General features: G+C 45.5%; 1 protein-coding gene across 1 annotated transcript in view; it reads left to right on the forward strand.

Annotated features, from left to right (window-relative positions):
- Positions 1 to 18,202, forward strand: part of LOC137526171 (uncharacterized) — a 131,285-nt gene that overhangs the window by 21,597 nt on the left and 91,486 nt on the right. Inside the window, exons 8-12 of the mRNA XM_068247391.1 lie at positions 2,366 to 3,922; positions 6,207 to 6,475; positions 7,973 to 8,263; positions 10,921 to 11,119; positions 12,250 to 12,449. Coding sequence (XP_068103492.1) covers positions 2,366 to 3,922; positions 6,207 to 6,475; positions 7,973 to 8,263; positions 10,921 to 11,119; positions 12,250 to 12,449 — 2,516 coding nt within the window. The remainder of the gene's footprint in view (positions 1 to 2,365; positions 3,923 to 6,206; positions 6,476 to 7,972; positions 8,264 to 10,920; positions 11,120 to 12,249; positions 12,450 to 18,202) is intronic.

The raw sequence follows: 18,202 nt of genomic DNA on the forward strand, positions 1-18,202 counted from the left end.
ACTCCGCACACAAGTGATCCCCCCCCTTTTCTCCCCACCAACAGAGCTCTCTGTTGGTGGGGACTGATCGCTCCCCCAATGTTTTTTTCTAAATATTTTTAGTCTTTTTTTTTAAATAAAATTGTGCATTTTTTCCCTCCCTCCCTCTCCCCATCAGCCTATCACAGCGGATCGCTTTCCTGTGTCCCAGGGGGACAGCCGTGGCTCACCGCTGTCTCCAGTACAGCGCTGCCTTAGATCGCAGTGCTGTACAGCCTAATTAGATGGCGATTTCGCCATCTAACAGTCTGCGAGCGGCGATTGCCGCTGGGAGACTGAAGGCGGAGCTCCGCCTTCCAAGCGGAGATGCTCTCCTGCAATGCCCATAGGAAACCATTCACGCCAATCGTCATGGTGCGGTCTGCAAGAAGTTAAAGGGAAACTGTAACCAAGGATTGAACATCAATTCAATCAGTAACGGATACCTCCTTTTCCATGAGAAATCTTTACCTTTTCCTGACTAGATCATCGGGAGGGGTTCTGTATGGCTGATATTAAAATTGTGGTGAAATCCCTCACACAGTGTGATAACATTACCATGGTGCTGACAGTTTGCTGTCTATGAACCTCGTTGCATTGTGGAAAATAACGGCTTTTTCCAACCGCCAAGCAAGCAGTATCTCCCTCTGTGCATGGAACTCTCAGTAACGAACATTCCACACTGATCACCTGGCAGAACTAAAGATGTCGCCACCAGTGATACATTTCAGAATGTAAATCAGGGAGAGGAAAGATTTTACAATGGGGCAAACACTGACTAAATTATCTATAAACAAATATTGTAAAAAAAAAAAGCAATTTTATTCATTGTTATTTTCACTAAAGATCCTCTTTAAGTGGGTGTGGCACAGTCACAGCTATCTATGGAGATTACTATGTACTTATATAGCACCAATATCTTGCACAGCGCTGTACAGAGCATATATTATTTTTCCTCTTAACTGTCCCTCAGAGGGGCTCACAATCTAATCCCTACCATAGTCATATGGCTATGTATGTATCATGTAGTGTATGTATCGTAGTCTAGGGCCAATTTTAGGGGGAAGCCAGTTAACTTATCTGTATGTTTTTGGGACGTGGGAGGAAACCAGATTACCAGGAGGAAACCCACACAGACACAGGGGGAAAATACAAATGCCTTGCAAATGTTGACCTGGCTGGGACCCAGCGTTGCAAGGCGAGAGTGCTAACCACTATGCCACCGTGCTGCCTGCATTTTGGGAGGTGGTCCACTCAGATCTACCTCCTCACCTAAACCACGGTGTCCCTGCACAGTTTTTAGCAGTATAGAAACTCACCTGTTCAGTTGCACTGCTACATTCGTGTGTTGTCTCACTTTCTTCTTCACAGGGGCCCCTCCTCTTCATCACCCAGTGCATGTTGTTATGTAATGATTTGCCGATGGGTCATTGAGAAGAGGCAGCCAACGAAGATTATGACAGGGGGCATGGATGGTGCAATGCACCCTGACAGGTGAACTGCTATACTGGCAAAATGCTGCAGGGGCCCAAGGGAGCACAAGTCAGGGGGACATGCGGGGGCCTGGCAGCGCTCACTGGCTCTGGGGCAATTGCCCCCTTTGCCTATATGGTAGCACCGGCCCTGTGCATGAGCACCTTAAAACTGACCAAATAATTCTGCGATTAATTGGGCTTCAACCCTTTAGCAGCCAATTCATTTAGAGGCTTGCTAGTGCTCCAGGCCAATTTATTTTCGCCTTTTTTTAAATTTCTGTTTTTGTTACATTTCCTTGCTACTAATTAGTACTGCTGTAATGTGTATTTATGGCCACTAATCACTAGGGGGCGGTGTGAAACAATAGTAGAGGACTTCTGCCTTTCAGTTTCTATATCTTCTGCTAGCAGAGAGACAGCAAAGCATTCCAAGAATTTACAGGACACTGAGTTCTGCCGGATCAGGTCAAAATGCAGTGCACTAGGAGATAATTGGTTTGAGGTTGCTAAAAGGTAATATGTCAATATTAATGTTTATCTAATACAGATTTCCAAATCTGTTTTTACACCCATTGTGTCATTTGCAAAAAGACGTGCTGGGTCCTCTAGGCCAAAGTAATCGAAACACTGTTTTAGTAGAGTGTGTGTTCCTGTGGAAGATATACCCTCATTTCCTATCATGTCAGATGGACCCAGAAATGAGGGTGATCACTCCAACTGAGAAGCAACAAGAAATCTCTGAGTGGTTTAAAGAACCGCTTCTAATGCTACCCAAAGCTAAAAAAGCAAAGAAAACTAGAGTAAAAAAACGAATGGGTGTTCCATTTTATGTGTCACATGTTTGAACTGATTCTCCCATAATGTCCTTTCAGCTGTCAAGACAGACGGTGTATCTGTGGGAGCATATGTTGTCCGTTCCCTGTTGGATGGTTTTGAGGGCCCTGAAGGTTACAACCAGAGGTTTGGATTACATTACGTGGAATTCCAAAATGCCAACAGACAAAGAACGCCTAAAGAATCTGCTTACTTGTTCTCCACCATCATCGAGAATAATGGCTTCCCAAGCACTAAGACTGCCAGAAAAGTTTCAATTGCGAGATGGCCACATTCTAAAGAGCTTGAGCCTCAACCTCCCTCAGATGTCCCATCAAAGGCAAAAGTCGTGTGGGACAAGTTTTCGGGGCAGACTGCCTTTGCACGAGACATGTATCATTATGCGACTCTTCCAGAAGGTTTCCTATGGGGGGCCTCAACATCAGCCTATCAGGTGGAAGGGGCATGGGACGAAGATGGCAAAGGGCCCAGTATATGGGATACATTTACACATATTCCTGGAAATATATTTGCAAATCACAATGGTGATGTAGCAAGTGACAGTTACCACCAGCTGGATGCCGACTTGTACATGCTCCGAGGCCTTGGCGTGAACAGTTATCGTTTTTCCATCTCCTGGTCTAGAATATTCCCTACTGGACAAGGTTCACCAAATCAGAAAGGTGTAGACTATTACAACAGACTCATTGATGGTCTACTAGCAGATAACATAACTCCCATGGTGACACTTTATCACTTTGATCTTCCTCAAGCCCTGCAAGACTTGGGCGGCTGGGAGAAGGATGTAGTTCTTGATGCCTTTGAGAACTATGCTGACTTCTGCTTTAGGACATTTGGAGATAGAGTCAAGTTCTGGATGACTTTCCATGAGCCTCACACCATTGCAGCTGCTGCTTATGGGGTTGGTATATACCCACCTGCAGTAAAAGATGACCCGGGTTTTGCTCCATACAGAGTAGCACACAACTTGCTAAAGGCTCATGCCAGAGTCTACCATATTTACGATGACAGATATCGAGAAAGCCAAGGTGGTGTGATTTCAGTTAGCCTTAACACAAACTGGGTGGAACCCAAAGACCTCACTTTGGCAAGAGACATCGAAGCAGCAGATCGATACCTGCAATTTACTCTAGGGTGGTTTGCGCACCCCATCTTCAAAAATGGTGATTACCCCGAAGCCATGAAGAGCCAAGTGGCCATCAAGAGTGCTCTCCAGGGTCTCCCATCTTCCCGACTTCCAGAATTTACAGAGGAAGAGAAGGCCTTTATCCAGGGCACAGCTGATGTCTTCTCTATCAACATCTACACCACCAAACTAGTTCAACACAAAACTACGAAGCTAAATCCTCCATCCTTCGAGAACGACATGGATATTGTACAAGAATTTGAAAATGACTGGCCTACTACAGCAGCTGCAGAAAACCTCAGGGCAGTTGCCTGGGGGATGAGGAGACTGCTGAACTGGATAAAAGAAGAATATGGGGATACCCCGATCTACATCACAGAAAGTGGGCTCGCAATGGACAGCAACCCAGATTATGATGATGTTGCTCGAATATTCTATTACAAGACCTACATTGATGAAGCTTTAAAAGGTTTGTAAAAATGATATCTGACTGTGTGAAATGACAAACTTTAGCATTTTAAGAAGAAAAATATAATCTAGAAGAAATTCCTTAAAATAATGTGTAGATTTTTTTTTATTTTTATGTGTTTTTATTTTATCACTGTTAAATTGTTTGGAGCACTAACTGCTGGCTCAAATGTTCTTTTTTTACTGTTGTGTAGTAAACATAACTTAAAGCAAACATGAAGCAAAAATAAACTTTGGAGATAATTAATTGTATGCGTAGTACAGCTAATGCAGGATCCACACCATACAATTTTTAGCAGATTTACCTGCCATATCGATTATTTCCAACATGTCCAATCTGAGAATCGATCGATTTTTTTGAGCAATTTTCTGACCGATTCCATTAGTTTCTACGGAAATCGGTCAGAAAATTGCTCAAAAAATCAATCGATTCTCAGATCGGACATGCTGGAAATGATTCGATCTAGAAGGTAAATCTGTCGAAAAATTGTATGGTCTCATATTGTTTTCCAGTACAGGAGGAGTTAAAAGAAAAAGATATATAACTGAAAATAAAAATATAAGACTCTTTTCTCCGCTAATAATGTTCTATTCATTTTCTGTACTACACATTATATCATAAGATTTTTTTCGCCTCAGGTTACTTTACTTTAAGCCAGTAGTGAACACTGGAGCTTAGTGGTCCCCGGCTGTCGTGCGAACCAGTGTTTGTGATTTTACATTTTTGTTTTGCTGCTTCCAGGATGCGGTTGACAGGTGAGTGGTTAGAGAGGGGACTGTGTGGGAGATGCCTACACGCGGCGGTCCCTGTAAAAGATGTAATCAACGATTACGTCCGGTCCAACCGAGCCTCCCACCTGAATGCTAATTTATGCAGATCCTGCTAGATCGGTATGGCAGGCAAAGGGTGTATGACCGTACACCTGATTGGCTGACTGGCGCCTGCTGGCCAGATAGAGGTAGGAAAATGCCTGAACTGGTAGTGAGCAATTGTGTGTTGCAGCTTAGTGGTCAAACACAGGAAATGTGGGCCCCTAATTAGTTGAGTAACTTTCTCCTGAGTTTGTCCCAGGGGATAATTTTTCTTCTTAATAAATAAAATAGCTTTTCAACATCTAACAACTGAGTAGGGCTTAAAAGTGGGTAAAAAGGTTTGATGTCAAATCTATTTTTCGGCCTGCTTTACAACTGTCCATAATGGTGCGCAATGCTCTGCCCCCATCGCAAAAAACTACATTCACATGACCCAGAGTGTGCCAATAGGGTAAAATGCATAGCGACGCCCCTCGCATGCCCGTTGCTGCCCCTCGCCCAATGATGTTCTCCCTGCTGGACAGGAAGTACATCACTGGGATTCCCAGGTTTCCCCATCATAATCACATCATTCTGTGCATGCCCCTCGCACCGCCGACACCAACGGATTTACATTTTCTGCATTTCCCATTGACTTACATGCGTTCTGCCACCAATGCGTCGCCGCAGAAGTCCGACGGTTAAGCGCTGTTGACTTTGTGGTGGGTCGACAGCCAATCAGGAAATTTCCGGCGCAAAACGGTAATTGTGCTAGGCCCCATTACCTTGCATTGTTGCTGCGTTACTCTGTGGCAAACCAGGGTAATGCAACGCATACTTGCAAGGCAAGTGTAAAAGGGGCTTTAGTGTTTTTGCTTGTGGGGGTCTAAAATGTATTTTATTGATAAGGTGTGAAAACCTCTCCTGTGAGAAAGCTCAGGAGAAAAGTTAATTGAATAGGGCCAAAGTTTCTCCAATAAGAGCCCTTTTCCACTAGAAATCGCTAGCGTTCGCGATGAACGCTAGCGATTGCGATTCAGCGAAAATTAAAAATTTCCCGGCGATTTCCCAACGTTTGCTCTGCATAGCAAAATTGCGGCAATAATCACTTCGCGGCACGATCACGATTAAGTAAAAAACGAATCTCGGTAGTGGAAATGACCTACTGCGATTCCTATGTTAAAAAGCAAACTGTAGCGATTTGAAAATTACTAGCGGTTTGCGATTTTGCGATTCAGCAATTGCAAATGCTATAGTGGAAAAGGGCAGAAGAAGGAAAATACTTTTCTGCTTACAAATGTCCAAGCCAAAAATAGTAGGTGAAGTTTCAAAAGAATAAATAAATGTTTATTTGTAACACTGTACAGATGTAGTATAAAAACATGGTTAGCAAGGATGAATGTGTAAAATCTAGGTAGATATTAGCATATGTATTACACATGATGTTTTCCCAGCAGACGACTGTTTCATGTCTTTTGTCTTCTCTTGTGAAGCTTACAGCTTGGATGGTGTGAATCTAAGAGGCTACATTGCTTGGGCTCTGATGGACACCTTTGAATGGGCACAAGGGTATCGGCTCCGGTTTGGCCTCCATCACATAGATTTCAATAACCCCAATCGCCCAAGGACAGCAAAACGAACCGCCATGTACTACGCCGAGGTCATACGTACCAATGGTATCCTGCCAAGCAGGGAACACGACTTCCTGTTTAATGAATTTGACGATGACTTTGCCTGGGGTGTGGCTTCCTCTGCTTTCCAGGTATGGTGGGTGTGGTTACAAAATGTGGCTAAAAAACTGAAATCGGTCCATCAAGTCCTACTGGAATAATTAAAATAAATAAGTAAGCATTAGGTACCTGTTTCCTTCCTCGTCACAAATTCCAGTTGATCCAGGGGAAGGCAAACAAAACCCTTGGGGCAATTTAACCTTTAGGGGGAAATATTCCTTCCTGTCCAATTCTAGGTGGAAAGTCATGTAAAATCCCTGGATGAACTCTCCCAGGACTTACCTAGTAATTATAGCCGTGGATGCCCTTCAATGCAAGGAAAGCATCCAAGTCTTCTTTAGATGCACTGCAGATATACAATTTGTCGTAGCTGCTTCCTGGTTTATCACAAAAGGCATTTATGATGTGAAAAGGAATACAATTCTAAAATCCCATTTGACCATTAAACAGGTATTTTGCTTCAATACGCTATTCAGAATCAGTTATCGGCTGGATTGCTTTTAGAGTTTCTCTTGCTCAGTTTTGTGTTTAGTTTAACTTTAAAGTCTACCCGAGGTGACATGTGCCATGATGATAGACATGTGTATGTACAGTGCCAAGCACACAAATAACTTTTGCCTAAAAGAGTAAATATTTAGTTATGCAAGTGACAGTCTCTCTCAAGTCGGGACTTTGTTGGATTGTAGTGTTACCATCACTGATAAGGAATTATAGCCATAAAACCTTGCTGAGAAAAGCATCTGAGAGCAGAGGATAGATAGAAAAGGTCAACAGTTTATATATTTTAGCTTCTGGGACACACTATGAGTCAGCACATGAGACAATACAACATTAAACATTATTTTCTCAGCTGATACACAGAAAATAACACTGCATGATTCTTTAAAAATAAATAAATGAATTAATTAATTTTTAGGAGTAGTAGGATAGATAATGTGGTTTAGTATTCCTAAGGCTGGGTTCTGATGTGTGATCGGGTGTATGTATCTATGGTGTGTTTAATTTCGGTGCAGTGTCCAGAAATGTCCTGCAAGATGGGATTTTGCATTCTGTAATCACAACGCACCTTGCGGACATGCGTGGAGGGATTCTATAGTTAACATAGGATCCGTGGACACGTGTCCATTTGTCTGTGGTGGAAAACATTCCATAAATTGTCATTGGGCTTGATTCACAAAAGGGTACTAACTTAGTTAGCACGCCTAAAAGCCCCTTAGCACGCCTAAAGCCCTTTAGGACGTGCAAAGTTTCACGGTGCAACGTTTCGGGCGCACCCGGTGCGACGGTTTAGGTGCACCCGGTGCAACGTTTTGATCGCACCCGGTGCAACGTTTCGCGCACACCGCGCAGCGCTTTAAACTTTGTGCCCGATCAATAAAAGCTTTGGGCTTACTAACTGCTTAGCACCCTAGTTAGCACGCCCAAAGCTTTTAGGCTTGCTAACTGTGTTAGCACCCTTTTATGAATCGAGCCCATAGTGTGAACTTAGCCTAATTCACTCTGAAATCTGTCTCGTCTCTGATCTCTAGATTGAGGGTGCGTGGAGGGCCGATGGGAAAGGACTTAGTATCTGGGATCAGTTCTCACACACAGAAGGTAGAATTGACGATGACGGGAATGGAGATGTGGCGTGTAACAGTTACAATCGGATGAATGAAGATATAGAGATGCTGAAGTATCTTAAGGTCTCCCACTACCGTTTCTCCATCTCCTGGCCCAGGATCCTCCCCGACGGTACAACTAAATTTGTAAATGAACCGGGGCTGGATTATTACAGTCGTCTTATTGATGCTCTGCTGGCTGCAGGAATCAAACCCCAGGTAACAGAAACCATAAGGTGTGCCAGGCTTACCTATACCACTCCATGGACATGTACTTATGTTTGTAGATCGTGTCGGTGGCCAAAATTCAAGATATTGAATTCAGAAATTCAGCATTCGGGCAAGTGGACAGGGACACAGAAAGTTCACTTGCTTGTGCTTCACGGCGGGCTTCACATGACTCTAATGCTTCCTCCTTCACTGCGCGCTTCACATGACTCCGATGCTTCCTCCTTCACTGTGCGCTTCACATGACTCCGATGCTTCCTCCTTCACTTGCACGCTTCACATGACTCCGATGCTTCCTCCTTCACTGCACGCTTCACATGACTCCGATGCTTCCTCCTTCACTTGCACGCTTCACATGACTCCGATGCTTCCTCCTTCACTTGCACGCTTCACATGACTCTGATGCTTCCTCCTTCACTGCACGCTTCACATGACTCTAATGCTTTCTCCTTCACTGTGCGCTTCACATGACTCTGATGCTTCCTCCTTCATGGGGCACTTAATATGACTCCGATGCTTCCTCCTTCACTGCGCACTTCACATGACTCTGATGCTTCCTGCTTCATGGGGCACTTAATATGACTCTGATGCTTCCTCCTTCACTGCGCGCTTCACATGACTCTGATGCTTCCTCCTTCACTGCGCGCTTCACATGATTCTGATGCTTCCTCCTTCACTGCGCGCTTTACATGATTCTGATGCTTCCTCCTTCATGGCGTGCTTAATATGACTCTGATGCTTCCACCTTGACTGCGCGCTTCACATGACTCTGATGCTTCCTCCTTCAGTGCGCACTTCACATGACTGATGCTTCCTCCTTCATGGGGCGCTTAATATGACTCTGATGCTTCCTCGTTCACTGCGTCCTTTACATGACTCTGATGCTTCCTCCTTCATGGCGTGCTTAATATGACTCTGATGCTTCCTCCTTTACTGCGCGCTTCGCATGACTCCGATGCTTCCTCCTTCACAGCACACTTCGCTTGACTTGAATGCTTCCTTCTTCATGGTGTACTTCACATGCCTCCGATGCTTCCTCCTTCACTGCGCGCTTCACATGACTTCGATGCTTCCTCCTTTAATGCGCGCTTCACATGACTCCGATGCTTTCTCCGTCACGGCGCTCTTCCCATGACTCTGATGCTTCTACCTTTATGGCACGCTTCGCATGACTCCGATGCTTCCTCCTTCACATCACACTTTGCTTGACTCGAATGCTTCCTTCTTCATGGTGTGCTTCACATGCCTCCGATGCTTCCTCCTTCCTGGGGCGCTTCCCATTCCTCTGCATTCAGGGCTGGTTCTAGCTAAAATGGGGTCCTTAGCAAATATCAACATGTGTGGACACCCTGACCCCTCCCCCTTTCCCCCAATAGAGCAGTATTAGATGGTAACAGTAAAAAAGGGCGCAGGAGGCTAGTGGACAAATCGGGCGCCGCCATTCACTCCTATAATAATTATCGTTTAATGGGCGCGGAACAGGTAAAAAGGGCGCCCGAGAATAATAACGTTTTCCAACGGCGCCCGAAGATTTTTCATGTTTTATAACTGCTTGTGATGATTTACGTTTCTTATTTCAATAAAACATTATTTTAAGTGTTATCCCTTTATGTTTGTAAAACATTATTATTCACAAAACAAAGCGATCAGTACGTAATGTAAATTGTAATATATTTTATCCCTTACTGTTTTTAAAACATTATTCTACACACAATACAGTGAGCACTAAGGAGGGTCTTAGGTTTAGGCACCAACAGGGTGGTCTTAGGTTTAGGCACCAACAGGGGGGGTCTTAGGTTTAGGCACCAACAGGGGGGGTCTTAGGTTTAGGCACCAACAGGGGGGTCTTAGGTTTAGGCACCAACAGGGGGGTCTTAGGTTTAGGCACCAACAGGGGGTCTTAGGTTTAGGCACCAACAGGGGGGTCTTAGGTTTAGGCACCAACAGGGGGGTCTTAGGTTTAGGCACTAACAGGGGGGTTTTAGGTTTAGGCACCAACAGGGAGGTCTTAGGTTTAGGCACCAACAGGGGGGTCTTAGGTTTAGGCACTAACAGGGGGGTCTAGGGGTTAGGGGTAGGTACAGGGAGGGTTACTTAGGCACCAACAGGGGGGGGTCTTAGGTTTAGGCATCAACAGGGGGGTCTAGGGGTTAGGGGTAGGTACAGGGAGGGTTACTTAGTAATTTTTTTTTTAAACGTTATTATACGTTTCACTATTTAAACGGAAGATTAACGTTTTTACAATTGCCGATTTAATGCACATTATTTAATGATTTATAACTTTATAAAACATTAATTTTAAATGAAATACAGTACAATACATTTTTAAACGTTATCCATGCTTATCGTTTAAAACCCCGCGCCCTTTTTTCCCAGCGCCCCTTTTTAACGTACACGTATTAGATACCAATGCCCCCTTTCCCAAGACAGCAGTACGTATTAGGTGGCCCTTTTTGTTCCTTTCCCAGATAGTATTACCGGTTTCCATGCAAGTTAATAATGGTCCCCTGCAAAGTCCATGACATTTTCTTTTCTCTAGATACTGATTCCTTTATTGAGTTTTTTTTCTGTAACTGTGTCCCAAGCCATTACCAGATCCTTATTCGGTGATTAGTCAAAAGGCAAATAATAGATTGTCTTTTCTTCAGGTGACCATCTACCACTGGGATCTGCCTCAAGCTCTGGAGGATGTTGGTGGTTGGCTGAATGAAACCATCATTGAGAGATTTAAGGACTACTCCGAGCTGCTCTTCCAGAGACTGGGGGACCGAGTGAAGTTCTGGATCACCCTCAATGAGCCGTATATCATTGCCTTTTTGGGCTATGGAGAAGGAGCATTTGCACCAGGTATGCTATGTACTAACCGAAGGCTGTAAATATGCACAGACCTGGAAGCCCCTGTGGGCAACATCTTAGTATGGGCGGCGGCTTAGTGCGGTGACGGTTAAGTGTGGGTGGTGCAGTTGTGGGCGGCAGCTTAATGTGGGTGGGGATTTAGTGTGGCGGATGTGGTGTGAGAATCTGAGGTGTCCTGGCAGATTACAATGCAGAGCAATGCATTAAGATCGGTTACCCATGACAGATACCACAGCGGCTATTTCTAACAGGGCTAGATTTTACAAAGGCCACATAGGCCATTACTTAGTAGCATGCTGCATAGTGCAAATAAAAGGAGGGGGGGAGAGCTCCTGCATCCGAAAGAGGGGGGTACAAATAATATAGGAGGGCTTCTGCGTATGGAAGGAGGAACTGGTGAAGAATGAGACGCTGCACATGAAATTGGACCAGCTGCACATAAAAGGGGGAGGGGCCCACAACAGCACATGATTGCTTTACATAAAAGAGGGAAGTTGGTGTACATTTAAAATAGTGATAGAACACCTGCACATGGAAGGAGAGGGTCCTAATGAAAAGGGACGAGCGGGTCAGCACTAGATAGTTGGTCTAGGGCAGGGGTGGGCAGTTAGTGCCTCCCTCCTTTTCCTACCTACCTCCCTCCCTCTGGACTTCTGCAGCCAGGAATGTTTGGGTGTAACTCATCCAATCACTCGTTCCAGTGGTAGTCTCCATGGCGACGGCAGTGTCATGTGACACGCTGGTACATAATGATGGCAGGTCACATGGTGCCGCTATTGCCATTGAGATCGCCGCTGGAACGAGCGACTGGGTGAGTTATTTCTTGTACCTATTTTTTCACGAACGGCGGGATGGAGAAAGGGAGAGAAGTGGAATATGGTCCTCTAATGGCGGGCCGCCTTCTTAGCACCAGCACGCGGGCCGTAGTTTGCTCAGGCCTGGACTAGTCACTGTGAAAGCCTATACCCATAAGCTTTATAACAGTAATGGAATAGTAATATACAGTATCACATGCTGGACATAGCAAAGCAAGAAATACAATGTGGGTGTGTCCATGACTTATGCATTTTGCACTGTGTTGGACGCCGGTAGATCATGTGACTTGTTTTTCCTGTTGCCAGGCATCTACTCTCCTGGGACCGGAGTGTACATAGTGGGACATAACCTAATAAAGGCTCATGCTGAAGTCTGGCATCTGTATAATGACAAGTACAGAGCCACTCAGGGAGGTCTCATCTCCATCACCCTCAACTGCGATTGGGCCGAACCCATCAATGAATACAGACAGGAGGATGTAGATGCAGCACGGAGATACTTACTGGTATGTGACAGAGAACGTAAATGTAAGGAAAAAGGAGGGTTGGGGAGCATATGTCACAAATAACAAAATCCAAAAACAAGTGAAAATTTACAAAAATTTATTAATGTTATAATTAAACATATTAAAAAAGCACCAATGTGACCTGCCAAGAAGCCACACTCGGCCACCAATCACACATCAAACACACCACTGCCTGAGACCACCTAATGTGGTCAGGGATCCCAAGTAACATATGAAAAAATAGGCCTAGACAAGTATGTAGTAAAAAATGGGGGTAATAGAAAAATGATGGTTGAAACAGGCCGATGCAGATAACAAAAGCAAAGTGAGTCAAAGCATCCAGCAGAGGCTGAAAAGCCAATATCGCATCTGCAAATCAACAGTTCAGATGAAACAGCACAGCCAGCATGGACCGATGGAATGTAAGTAGCAACAAGCACAGATCAAAAGGAATGGCATAAAGCATGAGCCATACTATACCCAATCCTAGTACAGCGATGCGGAGTCCAGTTAGCTCCTGAAGATTGTCTGGTCGCTCAGCCCCATGTGTAGAAGCCCAAGGCTGGGGAAGTGATTAAGAATCCGGTAAAGGAGTCAGGTCCAATATGCTGGTATAGCAGGCTGTAATGGCTGTAATGATCAAGCAGAGTCCCATATGGCAGAGTCCCATGTGTACAGGAAGCTAGTAGCCTTTCCAGATGGAGGTCAGAAAAGTGCCTCAGGCCAGCAGAGGGTGGATGCGGAGGGTGGGCGGGTGGCAGAGCAAGGCAGTCATGTGCTAGCACCACGCCGGCAGCCCTGACATGTTTCGCCGGGTCTACCGGCTTTTTCGAAGGGAGGCGTGGCTAGAGACGTGTGCCGCCCGGGGCCCCTTATAGGGCAGCGTCATCAGCCGCGCGCACGCACGCGTAATTACGTACGCGTCAACCAACGCGCACGCGTACACATGCGCACTAACGCGGCGACGGACACGCAGCTCAGCCTCGCCCCCACCAGAGCCCAATGGGCAGGCCAGACAAATTAAGTCGGCCTGATGCGTAGGATGGCAAAAATACGTGAAAGGGCAAGGCGGGGGCGAGGAGAAAGGGGGCCATATGGCGGCACACGAGGACAAAAACGTTTTTTTATATATATGTATAAACAACCAAACATAAATGAAAATAAAGGAGTGCAAAATCAAGCAAACACAACAGACACAAGCAAACCAGAAGAAATGTATATATAACATAGCTCAGAGTCAGCAAATATTATCATGCTACCATCAGCGACTAAGGAAGTTGGATCAAGGGGGACTGTGAAAACACAGTGCCAAGATCCAAACCGAGCGAGAAATCAGCGCACTCAGAGAGCAAAAAAACTGAGCAACAACATATGCCAGCTATAAGCGGCGAGTGTCACAGGGGAGAACACATGGAGGCAACAGTTCGGAGCATATGCAAGCCCGCAGACACAGGGGGCAATGGAGGAGCAGAGCAGCGGAGGGGGGCAGGGAAAGGGACAGCAGGACAGGTAGGAAAAAGTGATGAGCATCAGTTAGGCAGAAAGGCCGCAAAACCGACCATTTCATTAAGGCCAGGATATTCAGTGGCCTCAAACTCGTAGATCCACCTGGATTCTTTCTGTAACAATAAGCGATCGAAGTTACCCCCTCTGATCGTAGTATGTATACGGTCGAGACCGACAAAACGTATACCTGAGGCCCTACCACCGTGCTCAGATCTAAAGTGCCTCGCAACGGGTGTGGTGGATGCAATGCTTTTAATATTGGCGATATGTTCGCCAATTCTAGACTTCAATTCGCGTCCGGTCTTACCTATATAAAATGCGCCACAAGGACACAATAGGAGGTAGACCACAAATTTGGTATTACAATTCACAAAATGTTGTAAACGCCAGTGATGACCGTTGGGGAGGACAACCTCCCTCCCAATAAATAGAAAGCGGCAAACAGTGCATCCACCACAGCTGTATGTCCCGGTTACAGTGCAATGAGGGCGCGTGATCTCAGTGCCCCGGAAATGGCTCCTGACGATTAGGTCGCGGAGAGACGGCGCGCGCCTGCACGTGATCTTGGGTTCCGGTGTCACCAATGGTTCAATTTTGGGGTCATTGGTAAGAATATACCAATGGCGTTGTAAAACGCGTGTGATTTCTTTAAACTGCGCAGAATAGCGCACGCAAAGGCGTGCACATTCCGCCACGTCTCTCCTAGACCCGCCAGAGGCTAATAGGGCACTTCGATCAGCCATCCGAGCCCGTTGGTACGCCTGTCGTAAAGTGCGATCGGGGTATCCCCGATCCCTAAAACGTGATCTTAAGGTCACAGCCTCCTCCTCAAAGTTGTCAAGAGAGGAACAGTTCCTCCTAACGCGGAGGTATTGGCCTACAGGGATGCCCCTGACAGTATGTCCGGGATGAAAACTGTCGGCCCTGAGAAGGGCATTCGTAGCAGTCTCCTTCCTGTACAAGCCCGTGGACAAACAGCCGTGATCATCAATGATGATCCAAATATCCAAAAATGAGATCCTTCTACAGTCAAACGTCATCGTGAAACGTAGATTCCTTGTGTTTTTATTGAGGATATCGACTAATTGTCTTAGTTCGCAGGAGGTCCCCGTCCAGACGATAAAGATGTCATCGGTGCATTGCAGTTCATCAGATATCTAGCCGCAAGTGTTAGTTTTAAAAGTTTTTAAAAGTACATTTTTTTTTCCTCTAGTGTGCTTGCAACAGGCAGGTAATTAGCTAGGGGGAGGGATTAGCTGTAACAGGAGGTATTTGGTCAGCTTCAGGACTCAGTACTGAGCTTGCTCAGTCTGTGGCTTGCTCACTAAGTGGCTTCGACACAAGTGGCATAGGCGTTAAAAACAGGCGTTAGAACACAGGCACAAAAAGAGAGGTGAGAGGAAGCAGGTAAAAAAAAAAAAAAAAAAAAAAAAAAAAAAATTTAAACAATATTGCGGTTCTTTGCATTGGTTAGGATGTGCTAACACGTTGTGGTGTAGTCTTTAAGTTTTGAGGACTCCGCCCCAGCTTCACTCACTCCTCCTCCTCCACCCCAACTTTACTCACTCCCCCTCCTCCACCCCAACCTTACTCACTCCCCCTCCTCCACTCCAACTTCACTCACTCCCCCTCCACCCCTCCCCCTCTTCCACCCCAGCTGCACTCACTCCCGAACTTCACTCCCTCTCCCGTTTCAACTTTTACCGCCACAGTTTACTTTAAATAAAATTTCCCCACACAATAGTCATCATGTTGGACTATGCTGTACAGTGTACATCCTGTGACATGTATGCATGCCTTGATCAGCGGATTGAGGGTGTTTACTGTTGCCCTGGGTGTGTGCGTGTTGCTCAGTTAGAGGCGGAAGTCGCAGAGCTAAATAAGCATCTCGCAACACTGAGACGCATACACAACATGGAGATGAGCTTGGATCTCACAATCCAGACACTGGATGGAATCGGTGAAGATGAGGTGGGTGGAGTAAAGCCGGAGCAAGAAGCAGAGGTAGCCGCTAGTTGGGTCACAGTTAGAAGGGGTAGGGGAAAAAGTGACAGGGAGGCTAGTCCCGAGTTGTCCCTCACTAATAAGTATGCTTGTTTGCGTAATATTGGGGAGGATGATTCTGGAGTAGCAATGCTGCAGCAGGATGTGCTCCTTAGCAACCAAGGGGCAGACTGCTGTAACGAGAAAGGGAATAGGAGTGCAGCTAAGGCTAGACAGGTACTGGTGGTAGGGGATTCAATTATTAGGCGCACAGATAGGGTAATCTGTCGAAGAAACCGTGAATGCCGTACAGTCTGTTGCCTCCCGGGTGCTCGGGTTCGGCATGTAGCGGAAAGAATTGACAGATTATTGGGTGGGGCTGGGGAAGACCCAGCTGTCATGGTACACATTGGCACCAATGACAAAGTTAGTGGGAGATGGAAGGTCCTCAAAAATGATTTTCAGGTACTTGGAGATAAACTTAAAGCAAGGACCTCCAAGGTGGTGTTCTCTGAAATACTGCCAGTGCCACGCGCTACATCTGAGAGACAGAGGGAGCTTAGGGAGTTAAATAAGTGGCTGAGAAATTGGTGTAGGAAGGAAGGGTTTGGGTTCCTGGAGAACTGGGCAGACTTTGCAGTCGGCTACAGGTTCTACAGCAGGGATGGGCTGCACCTTAATGGGGAGGGTGCAGCTGCATTGGGGGAGAAGATGGCTAAACGGTTGGAGGAGATTTTAAACTAGGATCTGGGGGGAGGCGGGAGGATAAAGTCTCAATATGTAGACAAGATAAGGTAAAAAGACAGTGGGAGCCTAACATTATGGGGGGTGGAGAGGGGGGTGGAGACAGTGTAAAGATTAAGGAGGTTGGTAAAACTTCAAGTAGCCCATTTCGTGTAAACAAAATTGGTAAATGTGTTGGTAAAAATATAAAGTGCATGGTAACCAATGCTCGGAGCCTTGCAAATAAAATAGACGAACTAGAGTTCATTCTGGCTTGAAAATGGGGGAGAAACCGAGAGCCCAATATGGTGCAGTATGTTAATATGGAGAGGTCTGTTGTGAATAAATGAGATGATTATACTCACAAGGGTGGGTCGCCACAAAGGCAACCACTGGAAAGGCCGGCGGGGAGAATTGTAACCTGACCCCGCTCAGGTTAAAAAGTCGCTCTCTGTAGATAGGAGAAAATGGGGATACACCCCTCCACCAAGGGTGGACTAGATGATATTGAAATATGATAACAGAGGCGCCAAGCAGAATAAAATTAGTTAAAATTGTTAAAAAGGGGGAAGTGGGTGGACTCACCTCCCTTCTGAAAAAAATGGCCGGACAATGGACAGGTTACTTACAGTCCAAAGTAACATTTATTAGTAACTCCAAAAGTGCAACGCGTTTCACGGGTAACAGTCCCGCTTCTTCAGGCAAACGATTATTTGGAGGGTGCAAAATCAGGTCATGAACCAGGTAGAGCGCCTCTGTCTGATTTTGCACCCTCCAAATAATCGTTTGCCTGAAGAAGCGGGACTGTTACCCGTGAAACGCGTTGCACTTTTGGAGTTACTAATAAATGTTACTTTGGACTGTAAGTAACCTGTCCATTGTCCGGCCATTTTTTTCAGAAGGGAGGTGAGTCCACCCACTTCCCCCTTTTTAACAATTTTAACTAATTTTATTCTGCTTGGCGCCTCTGTTATCATATTTCAATAGAGTTCATTCTGAATGACAAAGGCTATGACATTGTGGGAATAACCGAGACATGGATGGATGAAAGCCATGACTGGATAGCTAATTTAAAAGGATACAATGTGTTTAGGAGGGATAGAACAGGGAAAAAAGGTGGAGGGGTTTGTCTCTTTGTTAAGAATTCTTTTACAGCTGTCCTCAACGATGAGATGGAGGAAGATTGCGAAGATGTGGAGTCCGTTTGGGTAAATATTCATGGTGGAAATAAAAGTTGCCAATTGCTTATTGGGGTATGCTACAGACCACCTCTTATTAATGAAGCTGCAGAACTGCGATTACTACAGCAGATTGAAAAAGCTGCAAGTAAAAACGAGGTCATAATTATGGGCGACTTTAACTTTCCAGACATTGACTGGGGTATTGAGGCTACCCATTCTGGTAAAAGCAGCAGATTTCTGGCAGCACTACAGAACAATTACTTGACTCAAATGGTAACGGAACCAACTAGGGGGAATGCGTTACTGGATCTGATCATTTCTAATAGACCAGATAATGTATCAAATGTGCAGGTTCAAGAA

This window comes from Hyperolius riggenbachi, chromosome 7 (genome assembly GCF_040937935.1).
Source record: "Hyperolius riggenbachi isolate aHypRig1 chromosome 7, aHypRig1.pri, whole genome shotgun sequence".
Taxonomy (NCBI): Eukaryota; Metazoa; Chordata; class Amphibia; order Anura; family Hyperoliidae; genus Hyperolius; species Hyperolius riggenbachi.